This window comes from Dreissena polymorpha, chromosome 1, assembly GCF_020536995.1.
Source record: "Dreissena polymorpha isolate Duluth1 chromosome 1, UMN_Dpol_1.0, whole genome shotgun sequence".
Taxonomy (NCBI): domain Eukaryota; kingdom Metazoa; phylum Mollusca; class Bivalvia; order Myida; family Dreissenidae; genus Dreissena; species Dreissena polymorpha.
In genome coordinates this window covers 50,222,939-50,240,613 of record NC_068355.1, presented here as the reverse complement: position 1 = coordinate 50,240,613, position 17,675 = coordinate 50,222,939, and the positions used below count along the sequence as shown (strand labels likewise).

Here is a 17,675-nt window from a genome sequence, read left to right as displayed (position 1 = left end):
ACTAGTCACCCCATGCTTTTTTTGCGTGTGCTTTTTTAGCTCGCCTCAGTTACAGACAAATTTATGTTGTATGACCATCATGGCAAGAATGATTAAAACATCTGTTAAAGAATGACAAAAATGTTTGGCACTCTCTTCCAGAACTCAGTTGAGCCCTGTTGTTTCAAAAATGTCTAGAGATCTTGGTTTAAAGTATTGTTTGAAACTGATTGCAAAGTGCCTAGCTCTTCTCGGCGCATTATGATTCCAATGAACTTACTTCATCTATTATTCTTGTTATAAAATCTTCTGCTTCACATAAGAGTTAAAACAATACATTTTTAGTGAGATGTTTCAGATTTTCCAAAGAAAAGGCAAACTATCTGTTTCAGCTTTGGCATTAAAGCTATGTTTAAGTTTTTCGGTATGCTAGTTTTTAATGATGGTTTGAGAGATTTCATTCAAACTTGAATAATGTATTCTCCATATTGAAATGACCCCATAGGCCAAGGGAGGTAACTCTAGATTGAAACTTAGTTCTAGCTTTGGATTGCATACAGGGTTGGCGGGTCAAGGTCATATTGATTAAATATGAGAAAAAAATGTGCTCAATAACTCCAGCATTAACTATTGTTATTAAACTGAATATACCTAATATTAGTGCTGTGGCGAATCCAAAATTTCAATCGAATCCGAATTCGAATCCAAAGGCCCGGATATTGAATATCGATTCGAATCCTAATTTGAAAGTAAAAATACGCAAAATAAATTATAATTTATATTGCTTTAACCAAAATTATGTTTAGAAACACCAGAACTTATATATTTCTCATGAAAAAAGTCATTAACTTTTATTATTATTATAAACTTAACAGCTTATAATATTTATACTACTTTAGCAGCATTAGTAGATGCAGCTGCAGCCGCAACAGCAGTAGTGGAAGCAGAAATAACGACATCAAAAACAAATACTAAGTGGATGAAAAAACAAATGGACTTACGTTGTTCGAACAAACTTTTATACCCGGGTCCAGATTCCGCAAATTTCTCAAAAACTATCAAATCGCACATACACGAAAAAGTGTAAGCAATTTAATGACAAACATTAATAATAATGTCTCATGTTAAACACATCTAAGTCAGTCAGATATAATATGAATAACGCTGTATTTTAACAAGCAATAAACGCATCACTCGCAATCTGCAAAAAGATTCAATAAAATACTTCGTAACGGCCTCTTATAAACCAGAATTAGTATGCTGATAAAACTGGAAATGCTTCCACACAGAGGATTTTAATTGTTTAGGTGCATCATGAATTTTCTTCTGCGCCATTTTGCACCATAGAAAACGAGAGTAGACTGTGTACTACCATGTTTTTGTCGAAAAAGTAGCGATAATCATGACAAACTACGTACCAGTCAGCTTTTCAAACAGAAAGAAAAAAAATTACGAAAAGTATTAGGGCGAAAGAAACAATTATCGCAAAGGAACGGTTAAACTCAAATAAAATCCGGAATTAAAACAGATTTTACCAATCACTGTTAGATCTGCGAATCCTCGTTTGGATCTGCTAGCTCTTGCAGCCCTACCTAATATCTAGGTCTGGCTAGGTTTGCATTGGAAATTCAACAGGTAAAGATCCCTGTTACTAAAAATAGAAACCATTGATTCCGCTAAGTAACTGAAACCCAAATTGAGCTATTATAATGCAACTACATACCTGGGTGCATTCAATCAAAACTTCATTTGAGATTGCAGATGGGGTCAAGGTCACTTAATAATAGATAAATGGTCTCTGCTCAATAATTCAATAACAAATAAACTTATAATGTTAAAACCATGTACATAAATGTTTTATATCCAGATCCATCATGAGATTATGTAGGACTTGTGTGGAGTCAAGGTTACTATTAGATGATATTGAAGACTTGTTTGTACTCAATAACTTTAAAACAAGTTAAGCAATCGTAATCAAACTTGATACATAGATGCTTTATATCAAGGGATTGAGCACTGGATGATAGGGATCAACATCACTGTTACTCCATATAGAAAAAATATTTTGGGTGAATATCCGGAGAATAAGTTATTGTACTACCAGCATATATATATTGATCAACCACTTCATTTGTTTATTGCATGTGGGGCACGATGGGTTAAGGTCAACAGTCAAGGTCACTGTTAGTAAATGTAGAAGCATGCTATCAGCTCAACAGTAAGATTTGTGTCTCATAGGATATTGTGCATATCGGAAAAGTTCTAAACTTCTTTATAGCGAAAATAATATACCTACCATCCATATACAAACAGTATGGTTTTGAAAATAGCGCCAGAAACTCTGATGAGAGTATGAAAAGTCTAGTGTGTTGTATTGTGAAAGTTCTTATCATACAAACAACCTTCATCCTGGCTGTCAGTGTTATATTGTAGGAGAATGAGCTATGCAGGTTAATTTATTATGGTTGAATTTCACACAAAACAATGTGATCAGATCTTTACACATACTTTATATTTTATGTGTACATGCTTTTTTCCTATCAGACCCCAAAGTGCTGTGCCTGGGTCTGATCCAGTCCCTGTTTGAAGGGTCCATGTATGTGTTTGTCCTGGAATGGACCCCTGCCCTGACCCCTGCTGATCCCAACCCTGTTACCCAGAGGCACCTGCTAGAGGCCAACAATGAAAATGAGGGCCACAGGGGATCCATTCCGCATGGGCACATCTTTGCTGGCTTCATGGTAGACTTGGGTTTTTATACATTTCCAACTGTTTTTACCCCACATATTTGTCAATAATTTTGTTAACCAATTACCTCCAAATACAAAATATGTCACTGACTGTTAATATGATTTTATTATTATCCCCCGCCATTGGCGTAGGGATATTGTTTTGGCGTTGTCTGTCCGTCCGTCTTTCCGTCCGTCCGGAGCCATATCTTGGAAGTGCTTTGGCGGATTTCATTGAAACTTGGTATAAGTATATATATGGATAAGGGGATGATGCACGCCAAATGGCATTGTACACAATCTGTTAATAACAGAGTTATGGCCCTTTGTGTCTTGAAACTATGCCTTTTTTGAGTGTCAAATATAACATTTTTGTGTCCAGAAGCATATTGGTAGGGGGATATCATTCAACGAATTTGCTTGTTTATTATACCCCCACAAACAAAGTTTAGGGGGGTATATAGGAGTAAACTTGTCTGTCGGTCTGTCTGTCTGTCCGTATTAAGTGTTCACTCTCTAATTCAAGTAGTTTTCATCCGATCTTACCCAAACTTGGTCAGAAGTTGTATCTACATGATGTCTAGGCCAAGTTCGAACATGGGCCTTGCCGGGTCAAAAACTAGATCACGGGGTCACTTAGTGCATTTTAAACATTCAGCATGTTGTCCGCTCTCTATTTCAAGTATTTTTCATCCGATCTTCACCAAACTTGGTCAGAAGTTGTATCTAGATGATCTTAAGTCCAAGTTCGAACATGGGCCTTGCCGGGTCAAAAACTAGGTCACAGGGTCACTTAGTGCGTTTTTTAACATTCAGCATGGTGTCCTCTCTCTTATTCAAGTAGTTTTCATCCGATCTTCACCAAACTTGGTCAGAAGTTTTATCTAGATGATCTGAAGGCCAATTTCGAACTTGGGCAATGCCAGATCAAAAACTAGGTCACAGGGTCACTTAGTACGTTTTACCCATTGAGCATGGTGTCCGCTCTCTATTTCAAGTAGTTTAAATCCAATCTTCACCACACTTGGTCAGAAGTTGTAACTAGATGATGTGTAGGTCAAGTTCGAAAATGGGCCATGTCGGGTCAAAAACTAGGTCACGGGGTCACTTAGTGTGTTTTAAACCTCACCATGTTGTCCACTCTCTAATTCAAGGAGTTTTTATCCAATCTTCACGTCAGAAGTTGTATCTTGATAATGTCTAAGGCAAGTTTGAATATGGGTCATGCCGGGTCAAAAACAAGGTCACGGGGTCACTTAGTGCGTTTTAAACATCACAATGTTGTCCGCTCTCTAATTCAAGTAGTTTTCATCCAATCTTCACCAAACTTGGTCAGAAGTTGTATCTAGATGATGTCTAGGTCAAGTTTGCATATGGGTCATGCAGGGTTAAAAACTAGGTCACGGGGTATCTTATTGCGTTTTAAACCTCACCATGTTGTGCGCTCTCTAATTCAAGTAGTTTTCATCCAATCCTCACCAAACTTGGTCACAAGTTTTATCTAAATGATCTCTAGGACAAGTTTGAACATGGGCCATACCGGGCCTAAAACTAGGTCACAGGGTCACTTAGTGCGTTTTTAGCTCACCTGAGCACAACATGCTCATGGTGAGCTTTTGTGATCGCCTTTTGTCCGTCGTGCGTTGTCCGTTGTCCGTCGTGCGACGTCAACATTTGCCTTGTACACTCTCTAGAGGCCACATTTTTTGTCCAATCTTCATGAAATTTGGTCAGAAGATTGGTTTCAATGATATCTTGGATGAGTTCGAAAATGGTTACATTTGCTCGAAAAAATGGCTGCCAAGGGGCGGGGAATTTTTCCTTATATGGTTATATATGGCTATAGCAAAATCTTGTTAACACTCTAGAGGCCACATTTATTTCCGATCCTCATGAAACTTGGTCAGAAGATTCATCCCAATGATATCTTGGACGAGTTCGAAAATGATGTCGGTTGGTTGAAAAACATGGCTGCCAGGGGGGGCGGGGCATTTTTCCTGATATGGCTTTAGTTAAACCTTGTTAACACTCCAGAGGCCACATTTATTTTCGGATCGTCATGAAACTTGCTCAGAAGATTTGTCCCACTGATATCTTGGATGAGTTCAGAAATGGTAACCTTTGCTTGAAAAACATGGCTGCCAAGAGGCGGGGCATTTTTCCTTATATAGCTATATATGACTATAGTAAAATCTTGTTAACACTCTAAAGGCCACATTTATTGTTCAATCTTCATGAAACTTGGTCAGAAGATTCATCCTAATAATATCTTGAACGAGTTCGAAAAATGATGCCGGTTGGTTGAAAAACATGGCCGCCAGGGGGCGGGGCATTTTTCCTTATATGGCTATAGTTAAACCTTGTTAACACTCTAGAGGCCACATTTATTGTCCAATCTTGATGAAATTTGGTCAGAAGATTTGTCTTAATATCTTAGATGAGTTAGAAAATGGTTACGTTTGCTTGAAAAACATGGCCGCCAAGGGGAAGGGCATTTTTCCTTATATCGCTATATAAGGCTATAGTAAAATCTTGTTAACACTCCAGAGGCCACATTTATAGTCCGTTCTTCATGAAACTAGGTCAGAAGATTCATCTTAATAATATCTTGGAAGAGTTAAAAAATGATGCCGGTTGGTTGAAAAACATGGCCACCATGGGGCGGGGCTATTTTCCTTATATGGCTATAGTAAAACCTTGTTAACACTCTAGAGGTCACATTTATTTTCAGATCATCATGAAACTTGGTTAGAAGATTTGTCCCAATGATATCTTGGATGAGTTCGAAAATGGTTTTGGTTGCTTTAAAAACATGGCCACCAGGGTTGGGGCATTTTTCCTTATATGGCTATAGTAAAACCTTGTTAACACTATAGAGGCCACATTTATTGTCCAATCTTCATGAAATTTGGTCTGAAGATTGGTCCCAATGATATCTTGCATGAGTTTGAAAATAATTATGTTTGCTTGAAAAAAAATGGCTTCCAAGGGGCGGGGCATTTTTCCTTATATGGCTATAGTAAAATCTTGTTAACACTCTAGAGACCACATTTACTGTCCGATCTTCATGAAACTTGGTCAGAAGATTCATCCTGATAATATCTTGGACAAGTTCAAAAATGATGCCGGTTGGTTGAAAAACATGGCTGCAAGGGGGCGGAGCATTTTTCCTTATATGGCTATAGTAAAACCTTGTTAACACTCTAGAGGCCACATTTATTTTCCGATCTTCGTGAAACTTGGTCAGAAGATTTATCCCAATAATATCTTGTTATCTCAGGGGAGCGACTTTGGGTCTTTCAGGCCCTCTTGTTTAACATTCAGCATGGTGTCCGCTCTCTAATTCAAGTAGTTTACATCCGATCTTCACCAAACTTGGTCAGAAGTTTTATGGAGATGATCTTAAGACCAAGTTACAACATGGGCTTTTCTTGGTAAAAAACTAGGTCAAGGGGTCACTTAGTGCGTTTTGAAAATTAAGCATGGTGTCCACTGTTTTTTGTGAAGACGACATGCAAAATATTATTTGTCAATGCGGCATGTGGGGGTATTGGTCACGTCTGTGACAAAGCTCTAGTTTATTTTTTTTGTCAGCATGTGATCAACACCTCTTTAGCCTTAGTTGTGGAATATTCAGATGTCAATTATATTTTCCATACATTTTCTAGGTATTTGGTTGGCCATTGTTTTCCCTTTATTATCCCTGGCCAAAAGCGCTATAGAAATGGTATTTGTCAGTCCTTCAGTGAGGTCTGTCAGTGTATGTGTGCTTACCTCTGGCAAACGTTTCTGTGCACATCTTAATTTTGTGATAATCTCCAAGTTCTACAAAGCTTATTGTCAAGGTTTCACAAATGAGTTATTATTGAAGGATTTATTGCCCTTTGTTCAAAATTACATATAACAGTTTCTGTGCGCAACTCTTTCTACATATTGCATGATTCCAATCATGGAATGTAATATTTGCCTAAAAATCATGTTTTCATGAACTACCCATGAATACTACTAGTTTATTATAGTGCTGTGTTGTTATGTCAGTACACAAGTACCACCAGTTTTCTATTGTCAGTACGCGAGTACTGCTGTGTTGTTATTGTCAGTACACAATTACTGCTGTGTTATTGTCCATATGCAATTACTTTTGTGTTGTTATTGTCAGTACACAAGTTCTGCTGTATTGCTATTGTCAGTCCGCAAGTACTTGTTATTGTCAATACACAAGTTCTGCTAGCTTTGCAATTGTCAGGAAACAAGCAGGGCTTGCATTGTTATTGTCAGTACACAAGTTCTCGTTGCTTTGCTATTGTCAGTTCATAAGTACTGCTTGCTTAGCTATTTTCAGTACACGAGCACTGCTTGCCTTGTTCTTGTCAGAACAGAAGCACTGCTTGCTTTGTAATTGTCAGTACACAGTCAAAGCTAGATCTCCATACAAGTTATGCCATCTTTGCTATTTTAAGTGCACAAGTACTGCTAGATGTGCAATTGTCATGACAAAAGTAATGCCATCTTTGCTATTTTTAGTACACAAGTACTGCTTGCTTTGCAATTGTCATGACACAAGTGATGCCATCTTTGCTATTGTCGATACACAGGTACTGCTAGCTTTGCTATTGTCAGCACACAAGTAATTCCACTTTTAATATTGTCAGCACACAAGTAATGCCATCATTTTTATTGTCAGTACACAAGTAATGCCACTTTTGCTATTGTCAGTACACAAGTAATGCCATCATTGCTATTGTCAGCACACAAGTAATGCCATCATTTCTATTGTCAGCACACAAGTAATGTCATTGTTTCTATTGTCAGTACACAAGTAATGCCACTTTTGCTATTGTCAGGACACAAGTAATGTCATTGTTTCTATTGTCAGTACACAAGTAATGCCACTTTTGCTATTGTCAGGACACAAGTAATGCTTACTTTGCTATTGTAAGTACAAATACTGCTATGGTTGATATTCGTGCCCTTTGTTAATATCATATTGTAGCATACCTATGACATATTATATAATAATATCATAAGTACATCCACCAAATGACTTGACAACTCTGTGTATTGCCTACTTGCAGGTGTCTATCATGATCGGATCTTCTCTATTCAGAATTCTGTCCAAGCTAACATCCGTCGAGTCCTTCATGAGGTAAGAGTTTGCAGTTGAATGGCAGACAGCAATCAAATTTGTATTGTAACCCTTTACCACTTAGATACATATTTTCACACATTTGAAGTCCCTTAGAAAGTTACATTAAATTAGAGACCTTTCTTAGTAAATTCAAGTTTTAAAGGCTTTATTTCCAACCCTTAGATACTGATGAGCAGCAAACAGCATAAAACCTGAACAGACTGCGAGTTACTTGCAGGCTGTTCTTGTTTTATGTTGTTTGCACATAGCCATTTTCACTTTTCTTCTGAGTGGGAAAGGGTTAAAGGGAAAACTACAGAGAATGTGAAGTTATTGTCAAAGTCAAAATATTTGTAAGAGTGTAACATTTTGAGCACATAGTTACAAATGCATCAATGTTTGTACCTTCTTTTCTAGATGAAAATGTTAATTCTAAGTGAGAACAAAATGATACCGTTTCTGGGTTGGATTAATTGAAGATTTATAAGTGACATAAAATGCATTTATGAAGATACAAAAACGTTTGTCGTGTAATTGCACATTATGATGATTATTTTACATTCAAATCAGATGATTGGTTTTTAGTTGTATGTTTGACAGGAGTATTACTACTTTTATACCAGTATTGCGACACCTTAAGGGTTTCGCGGGATGGAATGAGTGGGGAGATGAAATAAAATTGAAAACCTATTTCTTTCTGTGCATTTGATGATGGTAACCAAAGTTCTCGCAAAGATTTTAATATACATATCACATGATAGTAACCATAATACTCGCAGACATTTTTACATTTTTATTTTTTCGAGGCCGTTCGATTAGCTACCTTTAAACGTAGAAGTTCATTTCCCATGACTATTATATTAAAAGCGCGAAAAGAGCAAACAACTGCAGTTTGTCGGACATCCCCATCTTAAGCCAAAACACTATTGACAAGCATTAAGCCCTTTTCTGTGTCTACAAAAGTCTGTGTATTTTATTGAAACATTATTATAGCTTTGCATAAGATAGTGTTGAATTCATTTTGCAATGCAATCAGCGCTTTGATTTTATATTACGAAATGTATTACACAGTACATTGTATAACATCATTTCGGTGACGAAACACAATAGTTTTATTTACACTCTCTGGAATTTAAGGACATGTGGCGGACGTGGTGTTTTTTTATCTGTAAACTATTTGTTTAAAGCATCGAATGAATGCAAAACGTATTCTGGATTGTGTGTTTATCATGCATAAATGTAAACATCGATAGGAATACAATACAATTGTTTGGTTTGAACTAAGTTTTGATAAAGACATGGAATAATAGAAGTGGAAGTGCATATCGTTTCAAGGTGTTTGTTATAAACTTTGGATTAAAGTTGTCAACTTATTGTTATAAACATTGGATTAACGATGTCATTGAGATAAGCGTGACGTTTATACTAAATTAAGTTGTTTTTTTATAACTCTTGTTCTGTAATTGAGTCATCAACTTTTTCTACAAAACGGTGTCGGTTGCAATATATATTTTAATGTGCTAATGATGCGTTGCTCACGGCTAGCCTCGCCGTGTAAACCTTTCTTCAACTCGTCGGACAAATTCAAGTACACATGATACTTACATTGTATTTTATTTTTTCTGTGCATTTGATGATGTTACCAAAGATATCGCAGAGATTTAATATACATGAAACTATTTCAATTAATGCTATTTTGAGAAGTCCGTCCTCGCTCTGCCGTTTATTATTGTTTATATCATACTATTTTGCTCCTCTACTTAAAAATCTCTCAAAACCGGCTTTCCGTACTTTTATTTTGCATGCAACTAATTGCGCAATGACATATGTCGTGTGACGTAATTTATTTGTCAAAACAAACAATTTTAAGTTAAATTCTCTGGTTGTTTTTTAACAGTTATTTATTTGTTTAAAGCATCGAACGAATGCAAAAACGTATTAAGGAGTGTGTGTTTATCATACATAATTGTAATTTTCGATAGGAATACATTAAATATTGTGTTTTTAAATGAGTTTCGATAAAGGGATGGCAGAATAGAAAATGGAAGTGAATATCATTTTACTTTATTGTTATAAACATTGGATTATTGTCGTCATTAAGGTAAGCGTGTCGTTTATACTAAATTGATTTGCTGCTCAAGTTTATTTATTGATTTAATAATTAAACCCTAAATTAATAATGTATTTGTCTCATTATCATGTACCTTTAAGATATTATCGGATTAATAGAATACCATGTTAATAACAGTGTGTACTTACATTTATCCGACACGTCTCGGAAAGCCTCGCCGTGTTAACCTTTCTTCAACTCGTCGGACAAGTACACAATATTACATAGATTTATGTCATGTATATCTAAACAACCACACTCTGCACAAAAGACATGCATGTGTACTTCGTATTGATATTCAAACACAATTATTTCGTCGTTGTTTATCGATTTAACGCCTAACTGTATATTGAATTAAAATAACAAGTAACTTAGTTTCTTTGTTTCGTAACAAGATGGAAGCAAGCCTAAGCGCTTTTCATGACGTGATGACGTCACAATGTTTATTTTCGCGCGTGTGGTTTCCCATAAAAAAAAATATTAAAACACAAAATACTCGAAAACTACCGGTAGATTTTTCCCAGATGTAACGCCTACGCCAACAGGTAGAACGCATTCTGGTCCATATACATGTCAAATTTCAGCAAATGTTACTGTCCAGTTTTCAAGACCCACAAATCGCGGCTATATGCCTCAACTTAACGAAACTTAGCCCCCATTATCATTGGTTCAAAATATGACGTCCAATATAGCACTCATTTCATATTTTTAGGCAATAATTTTCTCTTTACATATTTACATAGGGAGTAGGGAAGGAGTGGGGGTGAACTAAGATAACACCAATAATTGCAGCATAATACAATTCCATGTGGATAAATCTTTGTATGTGACCTATAAATTCAAAGTTTCATGTGTATTATACCCCCTTACTAAAAAAAGTTATATCACTGTCTACTGAAGACACTCGTTTTATGAGCAATTAAATCTGTATCCGATATTTACTACGATTATACAGTGTAACCATGGGATACAAGTTCTTTTAGGCCTGCCTGTGTCTTGTTTCAGTATATTACATTTAAGTATATTTTGTATTAAAAACCCAACCCTGACAACCATAATAGTACCTGAAATTATGTACTTTGAACGACACAATACAAGCTCTTTGCAGGTTTATATAAATGCTCATTTTGGATACCTTGAATTTAAACACAAGATCATCTGTTGTTCTTCTTGTGTGTGTTTTTCAGGCCAGTGTTATTTGTAGCCGCTATCACCTTAGCAACACCTTTCCTGTTCCCAGGGGTTAGTAATCCAAGCCACAGATGAGTGTCTTAAGTACTTAAAATACAAAATTGTATCAATTATTACAAGTATTTATATCTGTAAACTGATATAATTTGAATTACAACTTATGAATCACACTCTTTATCAAAGCTAGCTAAATTTATGCATGCGTGTAGAGCAGTGACCAGATTAGCCACATAGGTCCGCACTGACTTATCATGGATGACACTGTCTGTAGGTCCGCACTGACTTATCATGGATGACACTGTCTACATAGGTCCGCACTGACTTATCATGGATGACACTGTCTACATAGGTCCACACTGACTTATCATGGATGACACTGTCTACATAGGTCCGCACTGACTTATCATGGATGACACTGTCTACATAGGTCCACACTGACTTATCATGGATGACACTGTCTACATAGGTCCACACTGACTTATCATGGATGACACTGTCTACATAGGTCCACACTGACTTATCATGGATGACACTGTCTACATAGGTCCACACTGACTTATCATGGATGACACTGTCTACATAGGTCCGCACTGACTTATCATGGATGACACTGTCTACATAGGTCCGCACTGACTTATCATGGATGACACTGTCTACATAGGTCCGCACTGACTTATCATGGATGACACTGTCTACATAGGTCCACACTGACTTATCATGGATGACACTGTCTACATAGGTCCACACTGACTTATCATGGATGACACTGTCTACATAGGTCCACACTGACTTATCATGGATGACACTGTCTACATAGGTCCACACTGACTTATCATGGATGACACTGTCTACATAGGTCCACACTGACTTATCATGGATGACACTGTCTACATAGGTCCACACTGACTTATCATGGATGACACTGTCTACATAGGTCCGCACTGACTTATCATGGATGACACTGTCTACATAGGTCCGCACTGACTTATCATGGATGACACTGTATACATAGGTCCACACTGACTTATCATGGATGACACTGTCTACATAGGTCCGCACTGACTTATCATGGATGACACTGTCTGTTTTTGTGGAATTTTTGGTTTTATTGAGGTCTCTTCATTTCGTAAAAACCTGACTAGACTGAAAGTGGCGTCCCATATAAGACTGTGCGGACTGCGCATGCCAATATTGGAGAATACTTAGCACACATTTAGCCAAGCTTTCTCGCAGACCAGCTGAAATGAGCAATTATTGGTTGTTTTAGAGTTTTACGTTTACATTGTGTATGTTTTTTATGAACTAAGTCTAGCAACAAAGTAAATGAATGGAAAATAATACTATTTGTATGCCTGTTCCACAGGGAGGGGGTCTATTGGGATCACTTTGTTATGTCTGGTCTGTTGGCATCTTATGTTAAATACTTATAATGAAACTTGAAGTATGTCACCACCATGAGGGTTTCATTGGTCAAACAATCGTTCATCACCAGTTACCACATAGCACACCAGTTACCACATAGCACACCAGTTACCACATAGTTGAGTGATGCAGGGATATTAGTCACATTTGCAACAAAGATCTATTAGCATTTCAAAGAAAAACCTCTGCTTATAACAATACTTATCATGCCAGTTATGTGTGTGTAACTTTTAACTTTGCTTAGAGTAGAAGTTGCAGGAAAAGTTTGTTTATGAAACTCTTTTATTAAAACAATTAACACAAGGATAAGTTAAAAAAACGCCTTTAATATTAATATTGAATCAAATATTTTGAGATTCTTTGTATGCGTGTTAAAATTTAACTTTGGTGGAACACACATTGTCAAAATATTCTTCCATCTTTTTACTGTGAACTTAATGTTTCCATCTCAAAGTGTAGTTGCAATAATACAACTTTCAGCTACGTCTGTACAGTAAACATATGCTTAAAGTATTGAGGACAAACTGTATGGAAGTGTATTTTTTCAGAACCAGTTGCTGATCTTTATTGCCTTCCTGGTGTTTGAGATGTGTGTGGGTCTGTTCTGGCCCTCCATGGGAACCATGAGAGGCAAATATGTGGCCGATGAAAGTGAGTACTGGTACACATGGTCAAAGGGTACCTACAGAATAAGAAAAGCTTGGTTAGAATGGGATACAGCTATGAGCTAGGTCATGCAATAACTAGTCTTGTGCAATATTGGGTGTCTAGAAATCACACAGTCTGGTCAGGAGCTACCCTGTCAACTAATAAGTTGCGTTCTGAGGAAACTGGGCATAATGCATGTGCGTAAAGTGTCTTACCAGATAAGCACAGACTAATCAGGGACATCACTTTCCGCCTAAACAAGATTTTTGGTAAGGAGGAACTTCCTTTAAACGAAAAATATGATAAAAGCGAAAAGTGTTGTCCCTGATTAGCCTGTGCAGACTGCACAGGCTTATCAGGGATGACACTTTACGCTCATGCATTAAGCTCGGTTTTCTGAGAACGGGGCTCAATGAGACCATGAAACCTTGTGAGACTTCTTAGTAGACAGTGTACCTTTGACTAGATTATGACAATGCAACTGTGATAATACACAGCAGGGAGATCTAAGATGATATTGATCTGTTGTAAAATTGTTTTCTTTGTTAAATAAACAGCAAGACTTTATGAAAATGCTTTATGCTATTTTAAAAATTCAGGGCTTGTGAACAGATAACAAAATATAAATGGATGCTTTAATCGTTAAATTTTACTTTCAGTTGGCATTTTAAGTACATTTGCAGATGTATGTGTTCGTATCTTGCAGCCCGAGCAACTGTGATGAACTTTTTCCGAATTCCATTGAACATGATTGTGGTTGTCATCTTATTACAGGTATTGTTTATCATCAATTCAAAAATTCTTTTCTCATAACGTCTTTGTCTCCTGAACTGCTTGGGGGATTTTAATTAATCTTCACAGAAATTATCCCCGGGTGACCTTGTTTCAAAGTTGTACATATCTGTCCAGTCCTTTTGTATATTTATCTAACTGGAGCTAAAAATATGTGTTTTTTAATGAAAACTTCTCTGAAACCACAATGCCCAGAGGTTTTTTATTTTGCATGTGATGTTAAAATGGTCGTTTTCTAAGTTTAATATCATGCCCCTGGGGTCAAAAACTGGCCTTGCTCCAGTGGTCAAAGGATTTATGTAGACTTTTATAGTAAATAACTTAAAATCTCTTTCTCTATGGCATGGTGGTCCTCTACTTAGCTTGTTCAAATAAGGCTACTTGGGTAAAATTGAAGCTGCCCAAGATGTTATTTGTTTTTTATATATGTACATAGTGAGAACTGATTTGTTCTATCAGAGTACAAAAACCTGTATAAACACCAGTTATTTAACAATGTTTTAAAATCTGCACATAACAGATAAGGGTCTACATGTCTCAGGTTAGCAACACAGGGGCTTTATTAACGAGGTATTCCTAAGGAAAAAACTGGTTATTAGATTGGTGTATGTCGGCAGGTGTGCTGGCAGGCAGAACAAGCTTGTCCGGGCCATAACTTTGTCGTTCATTGTGAGATTTTAAAATCATTTGGCACATTTGTTTACCAACATCAGACGGTGTGTTGGGTGAAAGAATTACGTCTATATCTCCAAGGTAAAGGTCACACTTTAAGTTCAAAGGTCAAAAATGGCCAAAAATGAGCTTGTCCGGGCCATAGCTCTCATTCATTGTGAGATTTTAAAATCATTTGGCACATTTGTTCACCATTATGGGATGGTGTGTCGCACGAAAGAATCATGTCAATATCTCCAAGGTCAAGGTTGCCACGACTAAAAATATATTTATTTATAAACAAAGGGGGTTAATTTTGTTTGTTCAGTTCAAAAGTTCAGATTGAGTTGTTTCCCTTTATCAGACTTTTTTAACCAGGTTTTCCGAAGGAAAAAACTGGTTATTAGATTGGCGAATGCAGGCAGGCTGGCGGGCGGGCGGAACAAGCTTGTCCGGGCCATAACTTTGTCGTTCATTGTGAGATTTTAAAATCATTTGGCACATTTGTTAACCATCATTAGACGGTGTGTCGCGCGAAAAAATTACGTCAATATCTCCAAGGTCAAGGTCACACTTTGAGTTCAAAGGTAAAAAATAGCCATAAATGAGCTTGTCTGGGCTATAACTATGTCATTCATTATGAGATTTTAAAATCATTTGGCACATTTGTTCACCATCATGGGACGGTGTGTCGCACGAAAGAATCACGTCAATATCTCCAATGTCAAGATCGCCACGACTAAAAATAGATTTATTTTAAAACAAACTTACAACGGGGGTTAATTTTGTTTGTTCATTTCAAAAGTTCAGTTTGAGTTTTCTCCCTTTATCAGAATTTTGTCCCTTGTTTTTTTTTTCACAATGAAAACCTGATTTTGTGACAATTTTGTCCCTTGTTTCTTCTTGTCTGTAAGTCTGGTAAAAAAAGTAATTCATGTGATTAACAAACAGACTCATGTTTTTGTACACTTTAATCAAATTTTCAAATTTCCATAATACATGTAATTAAATGTTTTAGTAAAATAAAAATTTATAAACACGAAGTAATGTGCATTATTAGTCCCCTACCGTTGAAATTAGAGCTGACTTATGGTTTGCGCTCTGTGTGTCAGTCTGTCACACTTTTTGGGATCCTGCGATAACTTTAAAAGTTCTTTATATTTTTTCATGAAACTTGAAACATGGGCTTTATGGAGATTATGCACAGCATTTCATTTTGTTCCTACGTCAAAAATTCTGGTTGTTATGGCAACAAATGAGATTAGAAATATTGCTGAAAATGGTGGATCCTGCAATAACTTTAAAAGCTCATCATATTTTTTCATGTAACTTGAAACATGGATTAATGGCAATAAGTAGATTATGCATGTCATTTCATTTTGTTCCTGCGTCAAAAATTATGGTTGCTATGGCAACAAATAGATTAGAAATATTGCCGAAAATGGTGGAGTTTCACTGGTAGGGGAATTGTATTGCTTGGCAATAGTCTTGTTTATCAAACAATTATTGATTCATTTTTTAAAACAGCTTGTTCTGACATAAATATTAATATAAATTATTGTGCATCTAACAGTATGTTTATCGCATTATATGTTACCAGTGTGATTTTGTAAGCTGCTCAAATGTTTCATTTTCTTACATCCAACCTTTATAATCAAATAAAGATTTAATGTTTACACTAACAATAAGCTTTTGGCCAAATATGCTCAACTTTTTTTCGTTTCTTTTGTTTGTAGTAAACGATGCTTCTTAATGAAATAGCAAAGATGACCGTGTCTTTTTGAGTCGCGTTATGAGAAAACTGGGCTCAATGCATGTGCGTAAAGTGTCGTCCCAGATTAGCATGAGCAGTCCCCACAGGCTAATCAGGGACGACACTTTCTATTTTATGACATTTTTTCTTTTAAATGAAGTCTCTTTTTAGCAAAAATCCAATTTAGGCGGAAAGTGTCGTCCCTGATTCGCCTGTGCAGACTAAAAAGGCTTATCTGGGATGACACTTTACGCACATGCATTATGCCCAGTTTTCTCAGAACGGGACTCATTTAATATGTTTCAGAATCTCTCCATGTCTGTGATATTCCAGTGCTGTGTGCTCTTCTTGGCCTTGGCCACTGTGTTCCAACACTGGCTCTATCTGTAAGTACCTAGAACCCAAATCAAAGATCTTGCTACAAATTTAAATAATGACTGAATTTTTAGCGCTCCAGAGATTGATATTTTGCATCAGTATGTTCTGAAACTAAAGGACATGTGCCATTTTCTAAATTAAAGGAAAATAATTATAAAAATTTTAATAGGTAAATATTTGTCAGCTTATGTGTATGTAATTTGTGATCCATAGCAATGCAGCCACTCAGATGCATGAGTATTGTTTCTTTTCTTTACAAAATACAACAAAATACTGTTATGACAGAGTTTTATTTAGACTAGTCTCTGTCAAAGCTTTTCTACACACTCAAACGTCCACATTGCCGTCTACTTAATGCTTTTGTTATAGTTAGCGTGCAACATTTCCAAATAACTGTCTATTTATGTCTCATCTACAGGTATTCAATTAAAATTTGATGCACTGAGTCCATAACTCTGACTTGCAATTTTTGTGTAGGAAGGTTACAGGCTGATCTAGTGAGAGATTGCATTTTGTGCCATTTGGGTCAAGGTCATCAGTATTTAAAAATAGGAAAAGTTGTTCCGCTCGATTACTTTAGTTTGGATGGATGTATTATGCTACCATTTTGTTTACAGGTAGCTTACTTGTACGCATATGATGGGATTGCATTTTGGGCCAGTTTGGTCAAGGTCATTGTTGATTAAAATAGAACAATGGTTTCTCCTCAATAGCTTAAGTTAGGATAGAGGAATTGAACTGTTATTTTGTATTTAGGTTCCTTGCATGCGAAACTTGCTTTCAAATTTAAACGAATTCAATTATATTAATTGGTAAATAGTTAAAAATCTGGTTACATTGTAATTTTTAGCTCTACTATTATATATGAAATATAGTGGAGCTATCCTACTCACC

At 36.4% G+C, this 17,675-nt stretch overlaps 1 protein-coding gene and 1 long non-coding RNA gene across 3 annotated transcripts in view; both read left to right on the top strand.

Annotated features, from left to right (window-relative positions):
- Nucleotides 1–17,675, top strand: part of LOC127879924 (molybdate-anion transporter-like) — a 36,550-nt gene that overhangs the window by 16,914 nt on the left and 1,961 nt on the right. For both annotated transcript variants that reach the window (XM_052427035.1, XM_052427045.1), the window contains exons 7-12: nucleotides 2,524–2,720; nucleotides 7,784–7,854; nucleotides 11,134–11,188; nucleotides 13,108–13,210; nucleotides 13,914–13,981; nucleotides 16,710–16,789. In XM_052427035.1, coding sequence (XP_052282995.1) covers nucleotides 2,524–2,720; nucleotides 7,784–7,854; nucleotides 11,134–11,188; nucleotides 13,108–13,210; nucleotides 13,914–13,981; nucleotides 16,710–16,789 — 574 coding nt within the window. The remainder of the gene's footprint in view (nucleotides 1–2,523; nucleotides 2,721–7,783; nucleotides 7,855–11,133; nucleotides 11,189–13,107; nucleotides 13,211–13,913; nucleotides 13,982–16,709; nucleotides 16,790–17,675) is intronic.
- Nucleotides 11,215–12,113, top strand: LOC127880198 (uncharacterized). Its single transcript, XR_008049456.1, has 3 exons — nucleotides 11,215–11,525; nucleotides 11,565–11,720; nucleotides 11,838–12,113. It is a non-coding gene; the product is annotated as an uncharacterized LOC127880198 (long non-coding RNA).